The 25,485-nt window shown below is 37.7% G+C and overlaps 1 protein-coding gene across 1 annotated transcript; it reads left to right on the forward strand.

The window, feature by feature from the left end:
• The first annotated feature begins 362 nt into the window (after positions 1 to 362).
• Positions 363 to 24,671, forward strand: LOC138623709 (uncharacterized). The gene is made up of 25 exons (XM_069703365.1): positions 363 to 428; positions 581 to 707; positions 2,498 to 2,659; positions 3,639 to 3,773; positions 4,607 to 4,755; positions 4,947 to 5,050; positions 5,169 to 5,358; positions 6,511 to 6,636; positions 6,760 to 6,903; positions 8,075 to 8,210; positions 10,991 to 11,141; positions 11,422 to 11,558; positions 12,114 to 12,225; positions 12,547 to 12,610; positions 14,602 to 14,805; positions 14,997 to 15,142; positions 15,531 to 15,649; positions 17,154 to 17,275; positions 17,400 to 17,497; positions 18,448 to 18,584; positions 19,206 to 19,330; positions 19,935 to 20,080; positions 21,776 to 21,878; positions 22,872 to 23,008; positions 23,931 to 24,671. Exons 2-25 carry the CDS (start codon positions 581 to 583, stop codon positions 24,052 to 24,054), a joined length of 3,198 nt encoding a protein of 1,065 aa, XP_069559466.1. The 5' UTR covers positions 363 to 428; the 3' UTR covers positions 24,055 to 24,671.
• The last annotated feature ends 814 nt before the right edge of the window (positions 24,672 to 25,485 follow it).

The raw sequence follows: 25,485 nt of genomic DNA on the forward strand, positions 1-25,485 counted from the left end.
TGAAAGATCCTCATATTCATAATCATTATCTGCTCTGAGGAACTCAAAAGATGAAAAGTCTGTCACGAGTATGATACTGTGATTCAATCTGGGGCAGTTTTACAGTTTAACATGTGTCTGTATGTGTTACATAAACTTGGGTAAGACTACAAACATCAGAGGCCCAAGTCATGAATTGAATAGTACTTATAGATCTATTTATAAAGTGTTGATGAAAAGCTCTCTGGACATCATTTCTGTGTTTATTTCAACTCAACACCAGATCACTTCACCTCCTACTTTTCCCCCGGAAACTCTTTTCAGAGGGAGCACATCTGGACATAAATGGTATTTCCTGGTTTTCAGTTAGGTTTCATTTTTAACAAACTCATAAATGCCAGAAACAGAAACTTAATCAAGCAGTTGCATCGGATCTTGAGTGCATCACGGTAAGATTATCCAGCTTAAACTATTTTATTCGGCTATGACTGAACATTTAGAGTAAATACTTCTGAATATGTATTTCTTCTTGCTATTATGAACTAATAATGAATCCCGTTTGGAACATTTTGGCATTGTTCTTTTGTTGTTTTTTTTTTAGATGAGTGGGATTTACAACCTGCTTGAGAAGAGCAGACTGGAGAAATACTACAACACATTTCTCCAGTTCGGTGTGAAAGACGAAAGAGACTTTAATGATCTGACAGATGAAGATATAACCAACATTGGTGAGAAATTTAAAAGTGGCTTCACTTTCTGTTTTGTGCAAGAGTATCTTACTGTAGAAAACATGGCAGACCTCCGTAAAACGCACCTCTGTTGAGAGGAACTATAAGAGGATCTCAGCAGCGGACGTTCTTGTTTTTTTACCGTGAAGTCGCGCGCAGCCAATTAAACTTGTTTTCGTTAGAAATCATATTTAAAAGTTAATCGACTCTTTCAACGGTCCATATTAGAAATGAGAAAATAATAACACGGAGGGCCATTATTGTTTATCAGGCTCGTTTAAAATGAAGTACCTCTGTAAAGCGGCTGCAGCAGAAGGGGGCGGAGTCAAACACCTGCCGGACAGGTTCTACCTGCCTTCAGTCTGAACAGGAAATCACAGAAACACGCATACTGTTAGATTTAATCTGAAATGTTTGCATACAGTCTCCATTTGTTTTTTATTATGACAGGGTAGTCTATCAAAACGCAGTACAGGTTATGTATGTGTATGGTTCAACCTCCAGTTTACGTGAATTCTCTTGCAAACATGTTGTCCTCTGTATAAAAATCAGCCGAGCAGACTGGTCCTCCTCAAACCATTTTAATAAATTGAAAACGTCGATGAATAGTCATTCATAAAGAAGGAAAGTAATACAAGATAACAGCTTTCGCTAGTGATATAAACAGAAGACTATGTTGTTTTTCAGAATTTTCACATCCCATTTATCAGAAGTTTTTATGTAGTTAAATACTTTAATTAATTAGACAAATACATCCAAAATCTCATCAATTAAACAAAAGTTTCTTTCGAACATTATACTATTGAGCCAACATCTAAACCAATCAGGTGAGAGCCAGATGTTTCCCGTCATGCTCTGAGGCCATGCAGTTGGTGGAAAGCATTGCACTCTGACATATTAGGCTCGCGTGCCTAATATGTCAGATATACTGTCAGGGGTTCACATCTGTACAGACGTTATTTGGAGAGCCCTCACATCACACTTACCAAAGTGCAAAAAGCTAACTCAATGAAAATAGCTATATATTTTCTATCTCCAAGTTTGCAACTAGTTCAGATTTTTAAAATGACACAAAGAAGACGAATTTCGGCTGCGGAGTTCATGCGGTTTCCTTTAGACGTCGGCGGTTCCTCATGTGGAGGTCTGCCACTTCGTCTGTAGCCAGGTCCTTCTCGTTGCAGATTACACAAAATTATTTGTTATATGCACTTGTGGACCACTTTGAAAAAGATGGCACAAAACTAAACAGCAATCTCCTGGAATAAAAAACATGAACATTTAGACAATCACATTGGACAACCTCTTATGTGAAAGTGGCATTTTTTAGCAAAATGTCTTTGAGAAGAGAAAGGAAGTGTTGGTGTTGAAATGCTAGTTAAGACACACCTTAAGAAGTAGGGTTACCTAATGTACCATCCACTGAGAAAGGTATTTGCATAGGGCATGCTAAAGTACATGTTAGTATAAACATAATAGATTTTAGTATCGGGACAAAAATCTTTGTTATCTTGTGAATTATTTTTCTAATTGTCTTCCAAATTTATAATGCTTTGTAGAATTACGATGAGGTCCATAAATGTGGTCCAAATGTTTATATTAAGAACTTATTCTGTATTCAAAGTAATTTCAATAATTTGTTTGACACTAGTATAGATGTTATCACTGGTCTGAATACAAAAGGCACATCTTGAGTCATATGTCTGCACTGTTAACTTATCAGAGTTGAATATATGAGCTGCTTGTTTCCAGTTAAATATTTTAAATTGAGATGAACTTTTGTTTCCAAACAGGATTATCTCAGGTGGAGAAGAATCGTTTTGATGCCATGAAAAAAACTATCGGCAGATTGAGAGCTCCAGCAACACCAGCAGCAACATCTGTGCAGAAGTCACTGGGATCGTTCTCTCTGATGTACACATACCCCAAATGTCCAGAACAGAAATGCATCACAGGTAGGAAATTTGTATAATTTGTATCCCGTTTTTTTTATATAAAGTTTATTTCAGAGTTTAAAGTTTCCTGTTGCAGATGATTTCTAAGACAGAAAGTGCTTTGAGACCCACTGCCGTAAACATCTCAGATTGACTGTAATGAAAGGGACCAGTCTGGGGTCAGGTGGAGACGGTGGGAAAGGTTGAATGATGGCTGGTGAATGATGATCAAAAAATATAAAAGTAATCCTGAATGGCTTCAAATACTACTGCCAAATATTTAAATAATGTATGTTTAACCAATGAGCGTTAGGACTGTACGTGTATTAACAGTTATTATGGCTCTTACTACTGGCACAACAGGGTATCACAGCAAAGCGTGAAATGGACACGCCCGTCCACAACAACAAAATGTGACATAGCCACACTTTGCGCTGTCTAGGTGTGAAAGTTTCATGTTTTCCTATAGTGGACTGAAATGAAACCTACTGCAGGATTAGAGCCACGCGATTTGCAGGAAATTTACATTTAAAATGGTTGGGGTTACGAAATAAGCACATGGTTGGGGTTTGGAAACAAAAAAATTGTCACTTCCTGGAATCAAATCTCATCACACTGCCAAAAAATGTTGTTTGTTCCCTCTGTTGCGGGACCTTGGTCACATGATCCTGCACCACATGACATTTCCGTGTGTGTAGGTTTCACACTTACAAAACGTGTAACTTTCAGCTCAAAACGTGGCTATCTCATGTTTTTCTGCAGTGGACCGGCGTGTCTGTTTAACGCTTTGCTGTGATACTGGATTGGTTGAAATGTGGCCATTAAAATCAGATTTATTGTCTGAATAGTCTCATCAATGTGTTTAATCAGTGGGGCAACATTAAAACATATGTTTCCTTTAGTCAGCGTTAATGTTCCTTTACATACCATTGGAAGAAAAAAAATATAATCTCTGTATTACAACAGTAAACATTGTTGGTTGGTTGTTTTCAAATTGCAGATATGGATACACAAAACACAGTTGAAGATCTGATGTTGAGGATCTGTTACCTTGAAAACATCGATTCCTCCAGAAGCGTCTGTCTCTACACAGCAGATGGAATGCCTTTGACAGATGATCCCTTCTTCAACACATGTAAGCTCATTCAGTGTTGGGTTTTAAATCAAATAGAGGGCATTCAGCAGGAGAGTGAAGGATTATTAACCCTTCATAGAAAAAAAATCATTGAAAAGTGTAAAATGGGAAGGGAAGAAATAACCTTATTGATTAAATATTCCAAGTTACGTTGCTTGATTAACATCAGCACCTGAGTTACACACGTTTTTGTGACCAGTAGTATGGTGAGGCCAGATTATTTGTATAGCACATTATACCAACAAGGCAATTCAAAGTGCATCAAAACATTAGGCAAAAGAAAAGGACATTTAAAAACAATTAAGCGCACATCTTCAATTTCACAATGGACTTGAGCCGAGAGAGAATAACCGAACTTTGTGTCAAACTTGGAAAATAGAGAACGCAGACGCTTGAAATGCTTCATAGAGCCTACCGCTTGGTGGCAGGTTTTGAGCAGCATTGGTGTTTGAAGAGGGGCAAAACGTCACTGTCCAAAACCAGAAAATTTGTCCCCCAGGGTCAGACTGTCAACATCGATTCAACTGGGATGTTATGAGGCACTTGAGGGGAAAATATTCATCACTCCCCACCTAACTGATTTCTTTCTGTTCCCCAAAAATGCTCACATAAATGTGTGTAACTCAGGGGATGTTGTTGATCAAGCAACCTAACTTATGCAGGTTCCCCCTGCTTTGTGCACATCCTGGTCCTGCACTCCATTTGTGCACAACCTGAGCAGTCTCTGAATATTTGCACTGCCCCACCTATTATATGAGTCTAGACAGACGAGGATGTAAACTGCATACAACCACGAGGCAGTAAATGTAGTTTTTATTTTCTTCTGTGTACAGGGTCTTTACAAGACAGACACATTAAAAGTGGAGATGTGATCTACGCTATATTCACACCAAAGCAGAACTTGATAACAACTCCAAATTCAACCCGACCGATTATTGAAACCAATGGAACAGATACAGTGAGATGCCATGTCATGCTCAAGGTGAGTTTGGTTTGGGTTTGGTGAGTATAGCAGCCTCGGATTATATGGCCATTGTTTGTAAATGTTTCTTTTTTATTTTAAAGAATAATTTTGAATCAAACAAACAGGAATCAAGACGGCTGCGGCAGATAAGCAGGACATGCAGATGTTTAACTTTTTTTTGTGTGCCCCATAATTAAAATCTCACACAGGGGGACTTCGAGGTGACAGTGAACTTGGCACTTGACACAATAGCTAATTTGAAGAACAAGCTTGCAGCTGAAAGTGGAATCCCTGCTCATGTCCTCCACTATAAGTAAGGATATATTGTAATTCATTGACAACAGGGCTTTAACACATGTTTTAAAGTAACAGTGATGTCTGATTATTCACACAATGTTGTGATTGTTTTTTCTTATTAACCATATTTTCAGAGGTGAAACTGGCTCTGGCATCACGTTGGATAGTTGTGGAATCACAGAGGGGTCAACACTGCACTTCTCATTGTCCTCATTCTCTGAAGAGGCCCAAACCAACGATGGATTCTTCACTGATGATGTTGTTCCCTCAGTCCAACAAACCCCCAAAGGAATCAGTGTCTTGCTGTCATCTCTCTATGTCATTGTAAGCATTATGTCAAATACAGTACTTATTCATGTGGACATTTTTAATTTCTTTGAACTACTATTATCTCTTCACTTTCTGTATTTTGGCCAAAAAAAATCAACATTTTTTTTATCTTTACTTGTGACATAGAACACAGGCAATGCAAACATAAAAACTTATAAGTATACTAATGAAAATCTACATGACAGTGGGTCAATGTGTCCGACACTCATCAGAATCTTTTAATTACAACAGAGTTGTGGTATTTACATTTTTTGCATTAAAGGAGCTTTCAAGTGTTTTTTAAGCCCCCCCATGTCAGTCCGTCCAGGATTTCGCAGGGTTTTTTTTAAATACTATTACTACATATATAAAATACTATATAATAACATATTTAGTGATGGATTTTCTCAAAATTGCAATGAAATTTGTAGAGTTTTAAGTGAGTTTTTTGCATAAAATTGCGAGAATTCCCAAAAATTGCAAATATGTAATCAATTCCCGTGGTAATAATCATAATGCACATCACAGAAATATTTTAGTTTTAATCGTTTATTTAATCTTTAATTGATTTGAAGTTACAAAAAAACTCATTATAGTGACGTAGCTTTACAAACGGGCAGTTTGTGACTGTAATATAGAAAACAACGACTACATCAGCTGTCAAAATAAGAGCAGTAAATGCTGTTTAATTCATGTTAATTCAGCACCTATGCCTACAGTATGCACAAAAACAAAGTGCAGTCTCTTACAACTTGACATGTGTATAAAAGCATTTAATTTGATCATAAATATTGATCACGATAATGTGAAGACCACATTTTCGCAAACCCTGTTACTTCCAGTTTTTCCCTTCGTTCCGGTTTCCTCTGATGCAGAGTTCGTTTTGTTGCTGGAAGGAGAGGAGAACCGTGATAATTGTAAATGAGGATTTTATAAGTTAATTAAGAGAGTTTTGTTTGAAAAGACTTACTTTATGTTGTAATACTTTCAGCACAGCTTCTGCTGATGACCTTTTTTGCGCGGGAATTAAAATAAAATGCAAGTTCACACAAATATTGCAGAGATTGCTTGAATTTGCATTAATTACTGCGACGGTGATTTTCTGGAGGGACTGCTATGTATTAAAAATAACTATGTTACTACTATACTTTTTTTTGTTTGTTCTAGAAATCCAGATGTGCAGCGGATTCGAATTTGATTGGCTACATAAGAAAACTAAGTGGCTGTAACCCTCTGGCCCAAAGTTTGTATCAGTTACTCTGTAAGAATGAAACCGTATCCAGGGCTCAAAAGGTAAACGCTACAAAAGAGAGTTGGGTGTAATATTATTTTCATTACCTATCGTTCGTTTAACCGATGACCTTGACAGGACGTAATTTTTCTGGGTTGTTTTTTTTTTCTTTTATCTGAATATAGATTGCTGCAGTTGAGGGCTTGTACACTCTTTTCAGAGAGCTTTTGCCTGACCTGGGAACAAGACAAGGGGAGAAGATAATTGAAGACCCTGACGTCTTTGAGTATTCAACACACTGCTGGGCCTATCTCATGTCAGAAGCAAAGGTATATCCAAATTAGTTCAACAAAGTTTCCTCTGTTTCAGTCAGCAAAGCTTTCAAGTTATTGAGCATTGACGAGCTGACCTTTTTTCTCAATGGCATCCCAAAGGTGCTCTATGGGATTTAATTCAGGGCTCTGGGAAGCCCTGAATTGTTTTGGATCATTATCCTGCTGATGGACCGACTTCTGTCGCAGGAATCATTTTTACAGATTTATTTAACTTTGCATCCAAAATTCATTTTTTTGTATTCTTGATTTAATCAATAGATGAGTTCATCTACAAAAAAACCTCAGAATTTGTCTGTCCTACTTTCATGATTTAGAGCAACCTTCGTGCGGTCCGGCTGGTTTTCTCCATTCAAACTTTTACTTTCAGATCCATGTAGTCATCTGAAAATAACACATCTCTAAAAGATGCCTCTTTCTGTGCATGTTCTTTGGCTCATTAAATCCTATCTGTCTTACAAATGGTTTCTGCCGTATCATTCTTCAAGTGTTTTGTAAATTTGGGAATTCTCGTTAATCTCTAAATCTATCCTGTTTCTCACCAGTTCTTCAGTCGGCTGCTGGTCTTTCTCGCTCTGCCTGTGCACTATCTACTCTTTCCCCTCCATTTTACCAACTTGAGACTTTTCAACAGACTTTTCAGATGAGATCAACTGCCTTTCTTCCCTTTCCCATTTTTTCACCTGCTCTTAACAAACTAGTTTCAAGGTAATTTAGAGTGCACTCAATTACTCAATTAAATTCACACATACGCCTCTGGCAGAGTAACAGGTGTAGTTCATCACATGAATGATGGTGATTGTTAAATGTGTTCTTTCATGGATTAAAGACCAGTTCATCTATCATTTTCTGAAATATCCTTATAAACCTCATGAAAGGTTTCTGATAGTTTAAATATCCAGAGCCATTGTAGTTGTAGTTGCCTAACAATACTTTCAATATCAACCAGATGAGATTGGATTATTCATGTAATAGTTATGTACTGACAAGTGACCTCCTTCCAAAGGTCATTTGGTTTAGTTGTTATCATGGATGCTGTCTTCCCGTAGAACTCTTATACTTATGACCTGCTTTTCTAAGTTTATCTTGACGTGAATTATGATTACCGTCAGTTACAAACATGTTTCAGAGAAGTGACAGACTTCATTTGCTTGTATTATTTTCATAGAAAGAGACATCAGAACATGAGAACTACGCACCATATTTCCTGAGGAATGAAGAAGGAAGACGTTTCTGTGAACCCGTCACTTTACCTGGAATACCAGGAGCCCTGGAAAGAGCAGTTGTGCTGCAGAAAATCAAAGGTACGTTTTGTTTATTATATTACCTGCTAACATGTATACATGCAAACAATGCAAATACCTGACTGTGGGTTTTGAATTTTTGATCATGTATTAATGCAATGACTCATAATGGCGACTTTGTAACTCATCTAATTGCTGCGGTAACATAAACAAAGTCCAGTAAGCTATGTGACCCAAATGTTTGCATATCATTCATTTTCCAAAGTTTCCATTCCCAAAGTCTATCACATCTTGCTTGATGGTACAATGGTACCTGAATGTTTGTGAACCCTTCAGAATTTTGGTTTCTGCTTAAATATGAACTAAAACAGCTTGGAGGGATCTATGATGGTTGACAACACGTGTAGGCTAACAATGGTCTGGAATTTGCTCCATTTGTACAACAATCAGTCTGACTGAGTCCAAACTCTTTTGAAATGTTTTTTTTTTTTTAGCCTTTTCCAGCTTGATGAGCATCAACACGTCATTTTCTGAGGTCCTCAGAAATCTAATCTCTTCAGGCTATCGTAGACTTCCACAAAGATGTTGTGAAGCTGAGACATTGATAAATCCCTGTGCTCTGAATAAAATGGGGTGCCCACCTGATTATCATTACATTGACTGACTTTAGTTTCAACTTCAAATTAACTGCTAACCCAAGAGGTGCACATACTTTTTCCCACTCGTCGTCGTTGTTCTACTCATATCTGAGTATTCGTGACCTTTTAGATGAAGTTTCTCCATTCATAGCAGTTTTGAGCTTTGATGTAGCAGCTATAAATTGATTTCTTTGTGAGAGTTGTAATTCCATCTGTTCAGCGGAGTTTCTGTCTTCCTCTGTTTCTTTTCCCTTCCACTTTACCAAACATAATCAGCTTTTCCAGATTGTCTCCTTCACCCTGGCAATGTGACCAAAATATTGCAGTTTTTGTTTTGCAACTACTGTGAAGAGATTCTTTTTTTTCTCCAATTTCAAGCAGGACATTCTCATTGGTCCTTTTGGCTGTCCAAGGCATGCACAGAAGCTTTCTCCAACACCACCTCTCAAATGCTTCAATTTTTCTCCGATCTGCAGCATTGATAGCCCAAGTTTCGCATGCGTATGTTGTAATCGGGAAAATCAAAGTGGAGACCAGTCTGATCTTTGTTCTTTTGCTGATTCTTCTGTCCTTCCATATCTTGTTCATAGTAGACATTGATGATTTTGCCATTGCAAGTCTGCGTTTTATCTCAGGGGAACAACCACCTTGGTTCGATATCATTGACCCAAGGTCATTGAAATGGTCTATTACTTCAATTGCGTCGTTTCCTGCATGAATGGATGGGTTCTCTTCACCTTGGTTGACAATCATCACCTTCGTCTTGCTTACATTTAAAAAGAGGCCAAACTTTTCACTCTCTACTCTTACTCTTCCAATCAGATTCTCTAGTTCATTTGCACTGCCTGCTAATAGAGTAGTGTCATCATATCGCAAGTTGTTAATTGTTCTGCCTCCGACTGATATTCCACTATCATAGTTTTCAAGGGCTAGTCGCATGATGTATTCTGCGTAGGCATTAAACAGATGAGGAGACAGTATACATCCTTGTCGTACCCCTTGTCCGATGTTAAACCAATCAGTGTCACCGCATGCAGTTCTCACTGTTGATTCTGATGGTCATAGAGTGTCCTCAGCAGCATGTTTTGGGAAGCCTATTGATACTAAGGTAGTCCAAAGTTTTTGGTGTTGGACAGTATCAAAGGCTTTCCATTTCTTTTTCCAGAATGTGTCGTTTGCTAGGATCTGTCATGCTTCTCACATCCCATGTGCCAATGCGCCTGCAACTTCTTCGGTTCATTTTGTCCTTCCGTTGGGCCCTTCCATCGGCCTCTGCAGCGTCATTACAGGACCTTTTCAGAAGAACTTGATTTTTGACCCTTACTTTCCCCTCTGGGTCCAGAGGTATCACCTTGGTTTGCCGGGCTATTGACCGCCCCACTATTAGTAGTTGTCTTCATCATTAAAGTTGTCTTGGGGAAAAAATAGTGAAGTGGATTCCCATTACCTTCTTCACCAGCAGTAGTCCTCTAATTTGACCAGTGTTGCCAGCCGTTGTCACCTGAATTGTGATCATCCGCCTGCCAATGTCCCTCATTCTGTTGTTGGCTGAAGCTCTTCCACCAAAAAGAGAGTGCATCAATGCTGCCTGCCCATTGACGGTCACCTTCTGACAAGAGTCTACCTTTGGATAGCATTTCCTTTATCCGGGTGGTGACTGAACCCACTCAGAAATCTGAGTTGGTCGGGCTTTTTGCCACCACCCGGGTCTCACCCGAGTAACTGGCAGTATTAAATCACCTACGGCGTTTATGCCTGGTGTCGCACCACAGTAGCAGCAAGAACCTTGAAATCTCCAGGCCAAGGAGCTCACTGGCCAGACTACTTCCCACTCAGATCTGTAATATTAGATCTCTTCCTATTTTTGTCTCATTTGATTAATTTGGTTCCTTTTAGGAATTGTAAAAAAATCTGTAGCTGTTTTAGTTCATATTTATACAAAAATAAAAAAAGATTCTAAAGGGGTCACAAACTTTCAAGCACTACTGTTCTTTTTCTACAGTCACAGTGCAGAAAGGTTTCATGAGGAACAGTTGAAAGCTAATATTGACCACTTAGAAACCACAGTTATGTTTGGAAAAAAAACTCTGCTTATTTGTGAAAAACTTTTCATAAATAAGGCCAATTCTTTTTTTCTTTGTAATTTCTCAAAAAAGCGATTGTGTTATTAGTAGTGTTATTTTAACTGTTTCTGATGAATAGATGGAGACAAGATTCCAAACTGCACTGAAGAGGTTTTGCGAGAAACGTCACTCAAGAGAGCCACTGACATTGAGAAAATTTTGCTCAGTGTCATTCCTTCAATCACAACCTATCATCTCTGGATTTCTCATGACAGTGTGACTGGTCAGAAGTATGTATTAATATGTTACATGTTCATTAAATGTAAAATAACACACATTTTCGTATAAACCTTTGTAATACATTATTCTTTCTATGTAGTCCACACACAGAATTTTATGTTTACATCTCTGGCCGACTGTATGCAACAATGTTTTATGAATAGAATATTTTTTTGTTTTTCATTCAACACATTTAATTGAGATTTATTTGCAATAATCAAATAAGCAACATAAATATTTGGCCCAGCACAAAAAGTAACCTGTTCGATAATTCCTGTTATTAAATTCCAGCTTTAACATAAACAGTGGGAGGAGTTTTGGAAGCATGGCGGAGGAATTGAAAGCATTTCCTCAACTCAGCGTGACTCCACCGCTGCTTTTGAAGGATCTAGGATCTCAAGACGCATGTCTTGTTTTCCTGACGAAAGGTATGACTTTAATAGCAAGTCTGGAATGTATATAGAGAAACCTGTGTTGGTAAAACATGTACTGGAATACCAAAATTTAATAATAAACACAACACTGAGTAGCTGATTTTAGGGGGAATGATATTTCAATGTCAAAATTATTGAATTGAATTTTTATGCTGACACTAGAAATGGGCAGTTTTTTTTAGGCCTTTACAATTTGCTTCTAATTCCTTCATTCACACACACACACACACACACACACACACACACACACACACACACACACACACACACACACACACACACACACACACACACACACACACACACACACACACACACACACACACACACACACACACACACACACACACACACACACACACACACACCAAAGAGAGCTAACATGCAAGCCCCCCTCCACCCCACACACACACACACACACACACACACAAACACACAAACACATCTCCCGAGTTTCAGTGTCTTCCATTGTAATATTTCTGTTGCTAATGAATGTATAATGTTGTTGCTGTTTTGTTTTTTTAAACCAATACTTTTCATCTTTTACAGACAACCTTGGTGTTTATCTGCAAAAAAATAAGTTAATACCTGCAATGCTTGATGTGTATGATTGTCTGTCTGGCAAAAACAAACAAGTGGATGTGAACATATTGGCAGCTTCGTGAGTACTGATTCATAATTTATTTAATTGTTTTTGGAGGATTTAAACACATTATTGAGATAAGATTAAGATGTATTGATAAAAAAAAAATTGTTTCCACATTAATACTGTATATTACTAGTCCCTCCTGTATTAAATTGGCACCTATGTTCAAAAGTAAACATATCATTAGGCAACAATTTGCATTATGGTCCATGGTATAAATATTAAAAGTTACTGGAGTGTCCCAACTCATATAATCTCATAATATAATCACATTTATGATATCTTACTTATCCATCCATCTTAAAAAATATATATAATTTCCCTCTTTTCATGCAGAACTGGTGATCATAGGTATGACCACTCCTTTGTCACAACCAGGACTCCAAAGGAGGCTTTACTGGTAATTTTCTCTTCACTGCTTCAGTTACTTTAAAGGAGTTTGTAGGTGTATAATATGCATAGTTCTGTCAACAACTGCACTCATTTTACATTCTGTTACAAACCTGTTTCCAAAAAAGTTGGGACGCTGTAAAATGTAAATAAAAACAAAATGCAATGATTTGCTAATCATGTAAACCCATATTTAATTGCCCCAATTTTTCAAATGGGAGACAGGTCAGGACTGCAGGCAGGCCAGTTCAGCACCTGGACTCTCCAACTAAAGAGCCATGCTGTTGTAATATGTGCAGGATACGGTTTGGTATTGTTTTGCTGAGCAAGGCCTTCCCTGAAAGAGACATTGTCTTGATGGCAACACATGTTGCTTCAAAACCTGTATATGTCATGCAGCATTCATGGTTCCTTCCCAGATCTGCAAGCTACCCATACCATGTGCACGAATGCATCCCTGTACCACCACAGATGCTGGTTTTTTAACTGTGCGTTGAAAAAAAGCTGGATGATCCCTCTCCTCTTTAGCCTGAAGGATGCAGCACCCCTGATTTCCAAAAAGAATCTCAAATTTTGATTCGTTGATTAGTTTTCCACTTCACCTCAGTCCATCTTAAATGAGCTCGGGACCAGAGAAGGTGGTGCTGTTTCTGGATCATGTTTATATTTGGTTTCTTTGCATGGTAGAATTTTATCCTGCATTTGTGGAAGAAGCGACGAACTGTGTTCACAGACAAAAGTTTCCAGGACTGTTTCTTAGCCCAAACAATGATTTCCCCTTCAGATTTGTGTCTGTTTTTAATGCAGTGCTGCGTGTGGACCTGAAGATCACCACCATCCAATATTGGTTTTCAGTCTTGTCCCTTGCGTACAGAGATTTCTCCAGATTTTCAGAATCTTTTAATGATATTATGAACTGTAGATGATTAAATGCCTACATTCCTTGCAGTTTTATGTTGAGGAACATTATTGTTAAATTGTTTCATTATTTTCCCACACAGTCTTCCACAGTGTTGTGAACCTCTCACCATCTTCACTGCCTCTCTGAAATGCTTTTTTTTAGATGCAATAATTTCACTGATTTGTTGCCAATTAGCCTAATTAGTTGTGAAATGTTCCACCAGGTGGTTTTTTTTTTTAGCCTTACACAACTTTTCCAGTCTTTTATTGACCGTGTGTTGCTGCCATCAAATTCAAAATAAGCATATATTTATCATAAAACAATAACATTTCTTCGTTTCAACATTTCACACTAAAGTTACCTTTAGTCTATTTTCAACTAAATAAGGGTTTATTTTATTTCAAATCATTGCATTCTGTTTTTGTTTACATTTTACACAGTGTCCCAACTTCTTTGGAAACAGGGTTGTACATAAAAGGTGGGAATAGCAATATTTTTGAATTTATTTGCAGCATGACTAAACAAAACCAAACAAAAAACAACCTTGTGATTAATCAGAAGTATTTTTGAATTTTATTCAGATTTGTGATCTCACACCAGAGTTCAGTTACTGTATGTCTAAGATTGCATTTTAGTGTTTGAACTGGTTAAAGTATATTTAGGTTTATTTAAGTTGTGTGAACAGCAAAATCTATTAACATTTGTCATTTTCATCTGTTTGATTTTATCAGACAAAATCTTTATAAATTACATTAGCAATAGTTTGTCTTCAATCTCACAGAAAGACTTCACGTCTGTAGGATTGATGGGACGATGTCTGGGACTATGATGGCACTAAGAAATTACAATGTGATGTCCCAAGGCTCTTTATTAGTGCATTGTCATTATACAACACTGTGCACAAGGTTTAGGCACTAGAAGCAAAAGGAGAATGTTTTTATTTCTATATAATCTCGCCCATGTTGGTGATTTATGTTACAAATTAACAAAGAAGTGCTCAGTCAATTTCAATATGAAGTATGTGCTTGAAGTTGAGTTTCAGTTTTGGGTGAAGAAAAAGAAATACAGCTCAATCATCTCCTACACTTTTATTTCATCAGGTGCTGATTGATTCAAGCTCATCAATGACTGAGAATTGCTATGGAAGTGTGGACATACAGAAAATCCATGCTGTAAAAGAGCTGTTTGATAACTTTGCAACGCGGACCATGGCTTATGATTTCCACCATGTCATTGGCCTTGTGAAGTTTGACACTACAGTGAAAATGATTCACACATTTACAGAAACACTTGAAAAGTTCAAGGTAAGTACACGTTAAGTTGATGAAATCGCTTTGTTCAGTCTTTTACTTTACATTAATTTACATTAGTCTTAAATTTCCATTGAACTTGAGGACATGTTCTTTCCTTCTGCATGGCATGTAGCAGGGGCTGTTATACAATAAAGTATACAATAAATACATGATGCATTAGATACAGCTGTTTTCTTTTCTAGGAACATGTGCGCACTCTCGAGGCATCCGGACGCACCAGCCTGTATGATGCGCTACAGCACGGAAAGCTTGAGCTGGAAAAAGTAAAGAGAAAGTTTCCCGACTGCAGACTTCGCATTCTGTGTCTCACAGATGGAAATGATGTTGGGTAAATTTCTTCTACAATGCTAGTTTGCTATAATGCCATCCTGTAGCCTACTTGAATATAATCAGTCAATCATCAGCTTTGTGATTCATAAATATACACTTCATGCTTCGTGTGTGTGTGTGTGTGTGTGTGTGTGTGTGTGTGTGTGTGTGTGTGTGTGTGTGTGTGCGTGCGTGCGTGTGCGTGTGCGTGTGCGTGCGTGTGCGTGTGTGTGTGTGTGTGTGTGTGTGTGTGTGTGCGTGTGTGTGTGTGTGTGTGACATGGAAACATCGGTTATCTAAATTAGAAAAACATGACAGAAGCTACAGTATGTTAATCAAGTTTCTCACCACTTCTTACATCTTCTTATGATTTCACTTTTGACAACAATGTGACTATTTGTTCGTAGATCCGTCAACAAGCCAGCTGATGTTGCCGCCAACCTGATCAAATCTAACATCATAGTAGACTCGATTCTTCTCGGAGATGTGGAGAATAACATTCTGCATGGAATCAGCATTGCAACAGGTAGAGTTTGTCTTGAAACTTTCAAGTTTACAAAACATGAGCAAACATTATTGATGCTTATCAATAAAACTTCATACTAATCTATGCTGATTTGATGTTATAGATAGATAGATAGATAGATAGATAGATAGATAGATAGATAGATAGATAGATAGATAGATAGATAGATAGATAGATAGATAGATAGATAGATAGATAGATAGATAGATAGATAGATAGATAGATAGATAGATAGATAGATAGATAGATAGATAGATAGATAGATAGATAGATAGATAGATAGATAGATAGATAGATAGATAGATAGATAGATAGATAGATAGATAGATAGATAGATAGATAGATAGATAGATAGATAGATAGATAGATAGATAGATAGATAGATAGATAGATAGTGAATGTGAGATCCAAATCAAGACGCTGTGGTAAATAAGAGTGATACAGCATTTTAATCAGGTCTAAAATCACACCTACATGAAGGCAGTCAAGAGTCGATCACCTTCAGAGGATTATACAACAAGTAGTTCTGACCCAGCGATCTGATTGGTCAACTGAACATTTGGAACGTGTTCAGATCATTATGACATCACACCCTGCTCATCACTAGAAATATCCCTCCGCCTCTTCGACGGGAATATATGATTAGAATTGGATTTCATATAATATGCAGTATAATGTTGTTTTTACTTGTTAGAGGTCTATTAAATGTGACCTGTTTGGTGAAATCTGGTCTCTTTTGGTCCTTTTTTGTCGCTCCGAGCACCCGTAGAGTAACACCACGGACAGTCGAGTACTTTAAATCCTAGCAGCGACTAGCTTGACCGGTTATGTTTTAACACACGACAAAAATACGAGTCCATCGATATCTTTTTTTCAGCAGATATCTTTATTACAATGAGATTGAGCGAGTTAAGCAGTTTAGTGTTTCTACATGTTGTAGTTATTTAGCAATAAAACGGACTAGATCTCGTCTCTGTTGCTACAATCGCACAGTCGTTAACAAGGGCCGGCCTACTTCCTGGAGTAGTAAACATTGCATACGTTACATAAGAGTCTACTGATGCGACTGATTGTTTTCTAGTTGTTAGTCACACCCCATGTATTGCCATGGAAACAGAGATCGCATTAACAAAAAGTTTTGTATTTTAAGAGCGAATTGCCCCACAATATGAATACACTTTGATTACATGATGTATTTAGTCGGTAACTTGTTGTATAATTGCAATATTACACTCGAGGGTGAGCTTTAACATGATTACTGGCACGACAGTGATGCGGTCGGGACCGAGGCACTTCATGTTAAAATACACCCTCTCGTGTAATATTACTTAAGTGACACATATGTCAAAGATATTAGCTCCATAAAGGAAGCACAGGAACTCAGTGCATTGGCGAAACAAGAGGGCTAGAATGACAAAAAAGATTTGGCAGAGGGGAGATAGAAAGGGATCTGTCATTAGGGACAGTTTGTGGTTAGCTGATTAATAATACATTTTTCTTTAAGGCGGCTGCTGTTTCAAACCAAAGTCAAGCAAAGATGGTCTGAAACTTTTTGAGATAGAGACCGTTCTTTCTTTGGAGATCAGGAAACCCAAAAACAAAGCTGACCCGTCCGCCATCACGGAAGTTAGTAGATTAATTTTTCTTCATAATCAGGCCTGAAGTGCTGAATTAGGATACAGCCTGTAAATCAATTTAAAACAGAAATGACCTTTGGACATTGAAACACTCTGTCTTTATTATTTTACAGAGGCTTTTGACAGAATACTTTGCTACTCATGGCTATGATACATTTCCAGAAGCTATCTTACCAGCCCAGATACACAACAAGGTGACAGTGACACAGAGGTAAGTGACAGAATAAGCTTCCTTCATTGATAGTTAGAATATACTTGGTCACCACATAGGTTTTAGGTACAAAGGCCAAGCAGAGAAGGTGTGTGTAATATCTCCATCTAAAGAGATGACAGTTTCTGTACTCAGCTTTGCCTTTTTTCCAAGAAAGAAATGGAAAAAGTTGTCTGATAGTTGAAGAAAACTGGCAGATTTTGTAGGTCATCAGGCACATAGCTGTGGTCATACTGCAGAATCCAGGTGCAGAAGTTTGCCTTTCATAAAGTTGGATGCTTAAATTGAATATTTTGCTTTATTTTGGGAAACTCAAATTGAATAAGCGTGAACGAATAAGGAAGCTACTGTCGCATCCATATGTTTGTTTGTTTGTTTGTTTGTTTGTTTGTTTGTTTGTTTGTTTGTGTATGGATTACAGAAGGGAAAAAAAAAGCCCGTTTCTCATGAAACTTTGTTTGAAAGTTGAAGGACAAGGAAGAGCCCACAAAAGTGTGCAGTGTGACAATAACATAAAAAGCCAATAATAGTCTAAATCAGTGGTAACTGTGGGTTAAAACAGGGCTGAGAACAGAAGGACGACTAAAATCAACCTATTAATAAATTAGATGGAAAAAAAAGTGCCAGTGAGACACTGTGTAACAAGTAAACAGTTTACTTCAACATCGTAGCTCACCAACACTTAATCTGTCTGTAAAGCAGCTAACACACACGCTCAGCTCAGACACTTGTTGTATTTTTGCAGCATTAGATGCAAAGCATACAGAATTCAAATCATGGCTGTACAATTAAACTGAAGTAAATTGTAGTATTATAGCATCTTCAAAAGAAAACATCTACAAACATCCATAATTCCAGGCTTGTTTTTTTCCTGCTGTTATTAGGATAAATGTACAGTTCACTTGGCAGTCTATCATCTAAATATTTGCAATTGTTACACAACAAACTAGTGCTCTGAAAAAGAAGATTCAGGAGGCCAAAGATGGGCGTTTCATGGCAAAGGACAGACGTATCATGGAGGAGCTGAGGAGCCTTCACTGTGAGCCACATCCCTTCTTCACCATCCTACCGTCGGAGTCCGACTTCAGTAAGTGGAGTATTTATTTGCAAAACCTTTTCTCTAACATGATTTTGTTGTTGTTGTTTCAATTATATTTCTATTATTACAAAACAATTGTTCATAACAATTAGTGTGACAAAGATTGTTGATGTACTGCAACACATCGTATAGACAGGTTTGTCTCTACAAATAATAAAGGCTGTGTGAAGCCAAAAGGTAGAAGATATGGAATACTGCCATGATGATGCAGCACTTATATTTCCAGTATTTAGACACAGAAACTGAGTAACTAGAAACTAGTAACTTAATGGAAAACAATAAAATAAACAATAAAAGTAGGTCCATTTGTAAAATGACTAACTTGCACAGGTGGGTCCTTCTGAGACAAGTGCTGCAGGGGTTAATGAAAAAGGGCTCGTGGTCTTTAGATGTACTGGATATATATTGTGTACTGCTTTGCACTTTGTCAAGGCAACTGTTTCTTTGCTCACAACATAGACCATTACATTTTTATTTAAATATATTTTCAATAAATTCAAGGTAATGTGTGCAGGCTACAGTATTTAATGTCACTTGAATCAGTACTGGATTAAGACCAAGCTTATAATGCCAGGAGTAAACTTCTGTTTTCATTTTTATACATTTCAGCCTTCTGGAAGATTCTCATGGAGGGTCCTCTTGACACGCCGTATGAGAAAGGAGTCTTTGAGCTGTTCTGCCAGTTTGGGACCGACTATCCAGTGAAGCCTCCAACTGTTCGCTTTGTCACACCCGTATCCTGCCAGATATTGGTCCTCTTCAATGAAGCATATAAAAGCGAAGGTTTAATCTTGACTGGTTAATATCCAGGGGATTGGTCTGTCTTTTGTTTTACCAAATGTTTGCAATTCAGTATCAAATTAACTTTTGCTCAAGACAATTTGTTCATAGATGGCAAATAGTGATCCACCTTTTGAGCACCAATATGAGTACTACATAGATGTGGGTTTACGTTTGCAAATGATAATATTCTGTTTTTATTTACATTTTGCAGAGCGTCCCAACTTTTTTGGAAACGGGGCTGTAAGTCCAAAGTGGTTGTTCTTGTTCTTGGACCAGGTTCTGATGTACTGTGTTCATTTTTTATACCCCAACTTCTTCCATTGCTTTAAAAATTTAAGTGTAGAATTTTCATAGACTTCTTATTCATTTTATAGGAACAAGTTTAAGATATAGAACTAATAAAAACTTTGAGTGAGGCCCCTTCAAAGTGATTCAATCATAGTGTTTTTCAAAAGTAGGCAACTGCTATTTCTCAAACAAAGTAACATAACATGGCAAAACTGGAAGTAATGTGTGTGATTTAATGTTAAAGTCCTTTTCTTAACATGAGTGAAGATATACCACTGCAACATTAACAGCGTGGGGCGCATCTGCCACAACATATTTGACCGGAACTACAACGCCCAAATCACCATGAGAGAGATCTTTGATGCTGTGTTCGGACTGCTGATGACCCCTGAGCCTCAAGATCCATTGGATAGGTATGATTACAAATCTTGCACACCCATATTTTACCCCTGCACCAATGTTTTAGTCATTAAGAGCCCTATTTTCGTCCACCTGGTGTGCCTATGGCCCAACTGCACTGAGCACTGTGATACACACAAACGCAGGCGAAACTCTGGTGGTGAAGTAGGAGGAACAGATAAATAGGTTTGTCACAGCTGACTTCCATCATGTCCAATCAAATCAACTCGCTCATCTCCTCTAAGACCTCTATGACACAGTGGACTTTCTTATTAATGAAACAGGACCTTACCGAGGTAAGGTGTAACCCTACCGAGTGGGTGTTTTGTTACTTGATCAAAACCTGCACCTGATCTACGCATGCTTGTGAGCACGTGTACGTCTGGGCTGTTTTACGCACCTGAAACTTGAGCAGGGAGCGCACATCAAATTTTGTGACAAATTATTGGAAACAGAAAGAAGCAGCAGGGAGCCAGATCCAGAGAGTGGTGGGGAGCGACGATTGTGTTGCTGGGGCCAAGAAACGTCTGTGTTTTCAAAGTCTGCGAGCGGCCAAATTGTCATGCTGGAGAACTCATGTGCCATCGCATTTCTGTAGAACTCATTGTTGACAGTCTGACAGAATTCGTGCCCAAATTCAGGGTGCACATTCCCACAAAGAAAACCCACCTGGTTACGAGAATGACCTGATGCACATTTTTCGGTTTTGGACAGTGATGGTCCGCCCTCAGAAACCATGAATGTCACTCTAAACACTTCTCCAGACTCTTTGCTTCATTGCCGAAGGCTTCCTGAATTCTTTTAAGGGACTCCGTTGCCGGTACATCATTTGACGTGTGCCTTTGGGTGATGTCCTCTGAGAGATCGCCGTGCGCACGGACCAATGCGTCGATAACCGTTTCCCACTCCGTGGTCTTGCGCAGCTGGCTAGATTACTAAACCAGATGAGCAGGTGAAAGGCTTTTTAATTGTTACCCTTCTGTGTAATTTCGTTGCCCTTCATTTAGTCCCTTTTATATTTTGTGGCTGAGATTGGCTATGACCAACTGCCTGATTCACATCCAGTTCAATAGACAACAGTCAGCTAAATATTTTACATGATCAACTGAATCAGAAGGTTGCATTAAAAAAAATATTGTTTTGATTGTTTATGTAAGCAGGATTAAATACGTAGAACACCCACCAGACCTGTCTGAGGGTTTTGGATAAGTCTGTTCATGCGCATTCTTGCGCACCGAAGCCACGAATATGAGCCCTCTGCTGGTTGAGCTGGACTTGGAACTTGTCTGAGCTGACGGAGTCACAGGCACAAGTTCACCTCAAGATTGACACCATATTTGCAGTGCATCAGCACATCTTCAGTGACATCCAATGTTCCGCCCATCTCGGCGCAGCTGGGTTCGCCTTAATCTACATAAATTGCAAATCTGCGCAAGCGCGGAAAAGAGCCTCATTTGCTGCACCAAAATACCAATACCCCTGGATTTGCGCTTAGTTTGCGTTGAACAAAAATTGGGGCCTTCGGCGGATCCCTGATCAGTGTTTTCATCTTATATTCTCAAGTGAATTTTTGTTGTTGAACAACTACCACACTTTGTCTCAGTCTGACAAGCAAGTCAGACAAACAATCCATGATGTAAGTAGACAGTTTAAATTGTGGTAAGCATGATGACGCATTTGAGTTTAATGTGTGTCTGTTTATGTTGAAGCATTCTGGCTGAGGAATACCTAACCAACCATGAGACGTATAACCAAGAGGCCAAAAAACATACTGAAGAAACTGCTGGAGAATCACTGGATGAAAAGAAGAAGGTAACTGAACCTCAGTAGTAAAGAGAAAACAGCTGTAACCTGATAAAACACGTGTAATTATAGCGAAGGGATGCTACAGTGTTTTATTGAAGAAAAGACCAGTATTGAATCTGTTCATCAAATCTTTTGTTAAATAATTTGAAAATAATAAAAAAAATTATCAAAATAATCTTTTGTTAAATCAAATTATATTTGTATCTTTTATTATTTAGAAGCTATTAAAGTTAGAAATAACTGAAACTTTAGGTCTTAAGTTTGATCATAGACACACAACACATTGCAGAAACACAGCAAATACAATAAGACAACCAAACAACACAAGACAAAATTAAATTACACACTTTTAATAATGTAGTGAAAATAATATGTAATCACAGCCAGATTCAGATTCTCCAAAGTTGCCATTGTTTCACTTCATCTTAGATTTGCACACTGTTAATGTAATATGTTAACCAGCCTCATGAAGGTTGTCATCTGGAATGGTTTTCATCAGTTGTGTTGTGCTGGTGTAGTGTTGGTGAACAGCAAGCAGCCCTATTCAATAACAGCAATAATTCATATTATGGCATGAACTAGTCAACTAAATTAAAAGAAACAGAAGTCCATCTTTACTTTATGTTATGAAGGTAAATCCATCCAGAACATTTTAAAAACTTTGAAAGTTTCTTCACCATTGTGATGAAACTCTCTCATGAGAATATGATGCAGTGTTACCACCCTCAGAAATCTGCAATTAACGTCATCTTTACGGTGGTCCTGAGAGCTGAAAGCATCGCAACTCAAGAAAACACGTGCAAATAGTCAAAACATGAGCAAATGAATAACAATTCATCAAAGTGTGGAAAAGTTAAGGAAAGAAAGGAAGGAAAGCCTCTAAATGAACGTGAAAAAGTGTCCAAACTTATGACTGGTACTGCTGTACATGTGTAAATATTGTCCATGTTTACAGTAGCATGACATGTTAATACTTATTATTTACCTGTGATTTGACAGAAACTGGTGGAGCCTGTGGAACAGTTTATTCCCTCACATCTCATCTGTCCTCTCACCAAGAAGTTATTTACTGATCCTGTGAAAACAAAGACTGGAGCAGTGTACGAGCGGAAGGCCGTTGAAAAACACCTCACAAGGTAACTTTATTATTATTGTATTCATTATTGTTGTGGTATCATCACAGTTGTGTTAAGTTACAGTTTGTGTGCAAACAAGTTATTTTTTAAGCCTTCACTCACTTGTGCATCATTTTTTAAACCTTCTTTGGAAGTGTTTTAAAAAGATATTTAATTTAAACTCTAAAATAACTACATATAGAAAAAACGTGTGAATGCGGAAATACTCTTTACTATACAGGGGCCGCCTTGGGATGTCTAGTGAATTTTTTATATCCTAGCAACGGCTAGTTTGACCGGTATGTTTTAACACGACACGGTGCTAAAATCTTAAAAATACATCGGTAAGAGTCCATCGATATTTTCTTTCAGCAGATATCTTCATTACAACCAGACTGAGCGAGTTAATCAGTTTAGTGTTTCTATGTGCTGTATTTATTCAGTCTGAGAAACGATCTCTATAAAGCAATAAAACGGACGACATCTCGTCTCTGTTGCTCGGGTTGTTGCTAAGGGCCGGACTACTTCCTGGAGTAGTAAATATTGCAAACTTTACACAAGAGTCTACTGATGCGACTGATTGTTTTCTAGTTGTTAGTCATACCCATGTGTTGCCATGGAAACGGAGATCACACCAACAACAAGTTTTGATTTACATTTAAATATGGATTTACATGATTTATAAATCATTGCATTTAGTTTTTATTTACATTTTACACAGTCACAACTTTTTTGAATCGGGGTTGTATTTTGTTTGGTCTACTATAAGTTTGCACACGTTGAGCCTACAACAATGAGTTACACGTTATTTTCAACATGTTTTGTTGAAACTGTCCTGATATGGAGAAACTCTGAAACTTCTGTGATCTTAATAAAGAAAACCACCAAAGTTCCTGTAAACGATCCCCATGAATACTTTCAGTGACTGAAAACTCTCTTACAGGTCCAGATTTGATCCATTCCAGACAAAGGTTCTTCTCGGAAGAGGTGATCTTAAGGCAGATCAGAAGATGAAGGAAATGGCGACGGAACACCGTTCAAATCAAATTCAGGAAACCTGGGTGTAAACATTGGATCTTCCATGTTTTACTACGTACATCAGTTCTGCATACTTTCATACAGTATGTCACTCAGTTATTGCATTTAATGATTACTACACTTTATGTAATCACAGCCGCATGTTTCTGCATCTTTTACTCATTTTATTATGATTACACTTTGAGTTAACATACATATTTGATATACATTTTAAATCTAGAATTTATTGTCTCATGTTTCTATTTTATCTAAATGAATCACTAATTTGACAAACTTTCTGAACTTGTAGGCACTAAATAAAAGGACGAACATAATCAAATCAAATAAACCTTAAAACTTTAAAACACAAGTAAATGTATGGTTTTTTTTTATCTTTAACAGCTCTATTTTGATTTCTAAATATAAATTGGTGTTTAATTAAAGTGTAAAATATGTTTAGCTTGAGACCAGGGGGGATGGGTATCACTTTTCTTTGGAATAACTTTTTTTGTGCCTATCATGAATTTGGCACCGCTGATATAAATCTGGGAGGGAAAACAGGAAACTTCTTTGTATTGTTATTATTTGCTAATTGATTCTTACTGGAATATTTAAAAAAAAAAATGCTAATAAAATTGCTTGAATATAAATAAAAGCTGAAAAAGTTCTCTGGTTGTTCCAATTTTTGCTTGTTTTACTTCGGGGAATTTTTCCATAATGGCTAAAGTCCAAGTGGAGGTCTGTTGAAAAGAGGTGCCCAGTTTTTCTAACTCATTTGATGAGATGATGATTTCATATATGAGCCATGTACTGGCTTTATTCTCCCGTAGTCGTAGTCGTAGGCTTTAGAAGAAAATTAATCATGTCGTCTGATAACATGACATTTGTATCCAGCCTGTACGGACAGACAGACGGATTATGAAGACGGTGGAGACGTTTGACATCACACAGCTGTTATCCAACTGAGTGATGTGTTTTGCTGCATCCATCCGCCATGTATAGCTGCTTTATCCTGTAGAGGGGGTGAAGGCAGGGTACTGACTGACTGGACAGTCCATCACAGGGCCAACACATAAACACAGACAACCACTCATGCTCACATTCACACCTATGGCCAAAGTAAAATCACTTATGAACCCGTGGGAGGAAGAATGTGCACAAGAGTTGTATAAGAGCAGGATGATCAATTATAATTAGGTTTTATGTGCATCAGAATAAAGGTAGAAGAATTGCGCGCGCGTGTGTGTGTGTGTGTGTGTGTGTGTGTGTGTGTGTGTGTGTGTGTGTGTGTGTGTGTGTGTGTGTGTGTGTGTGTGTGTGTATTTAATTAAATTTTGATAAACTATTGTATTAAATGTTAGAAGAATAGACAATTATGATTCTATCATACCTTAAATATAGTAAATTTACAAAGATATAAAAATAGTTGTTACAATATTTTTTTTTATAATTTCATCCCACTCAATTTAATGCACATGGTG

This window comes from Brachyistius frenatus, unplaced genomic scaffold, assembly GCF_029030835.1.
Source record: "Brachyistius frenatus isolate BFR_SWC_R1_liver_20210118 unplaced genomic scaffold, ASM2903083v1 Contig_46, whole genome shotgun sequence".
NCBI classification, from domain to species: domain Eukaryota; kingdom Metazoa; phylum Chordata; class Actinopteri; family Embiotocidae; genus Brachyistius; species Brachyistius frenatus.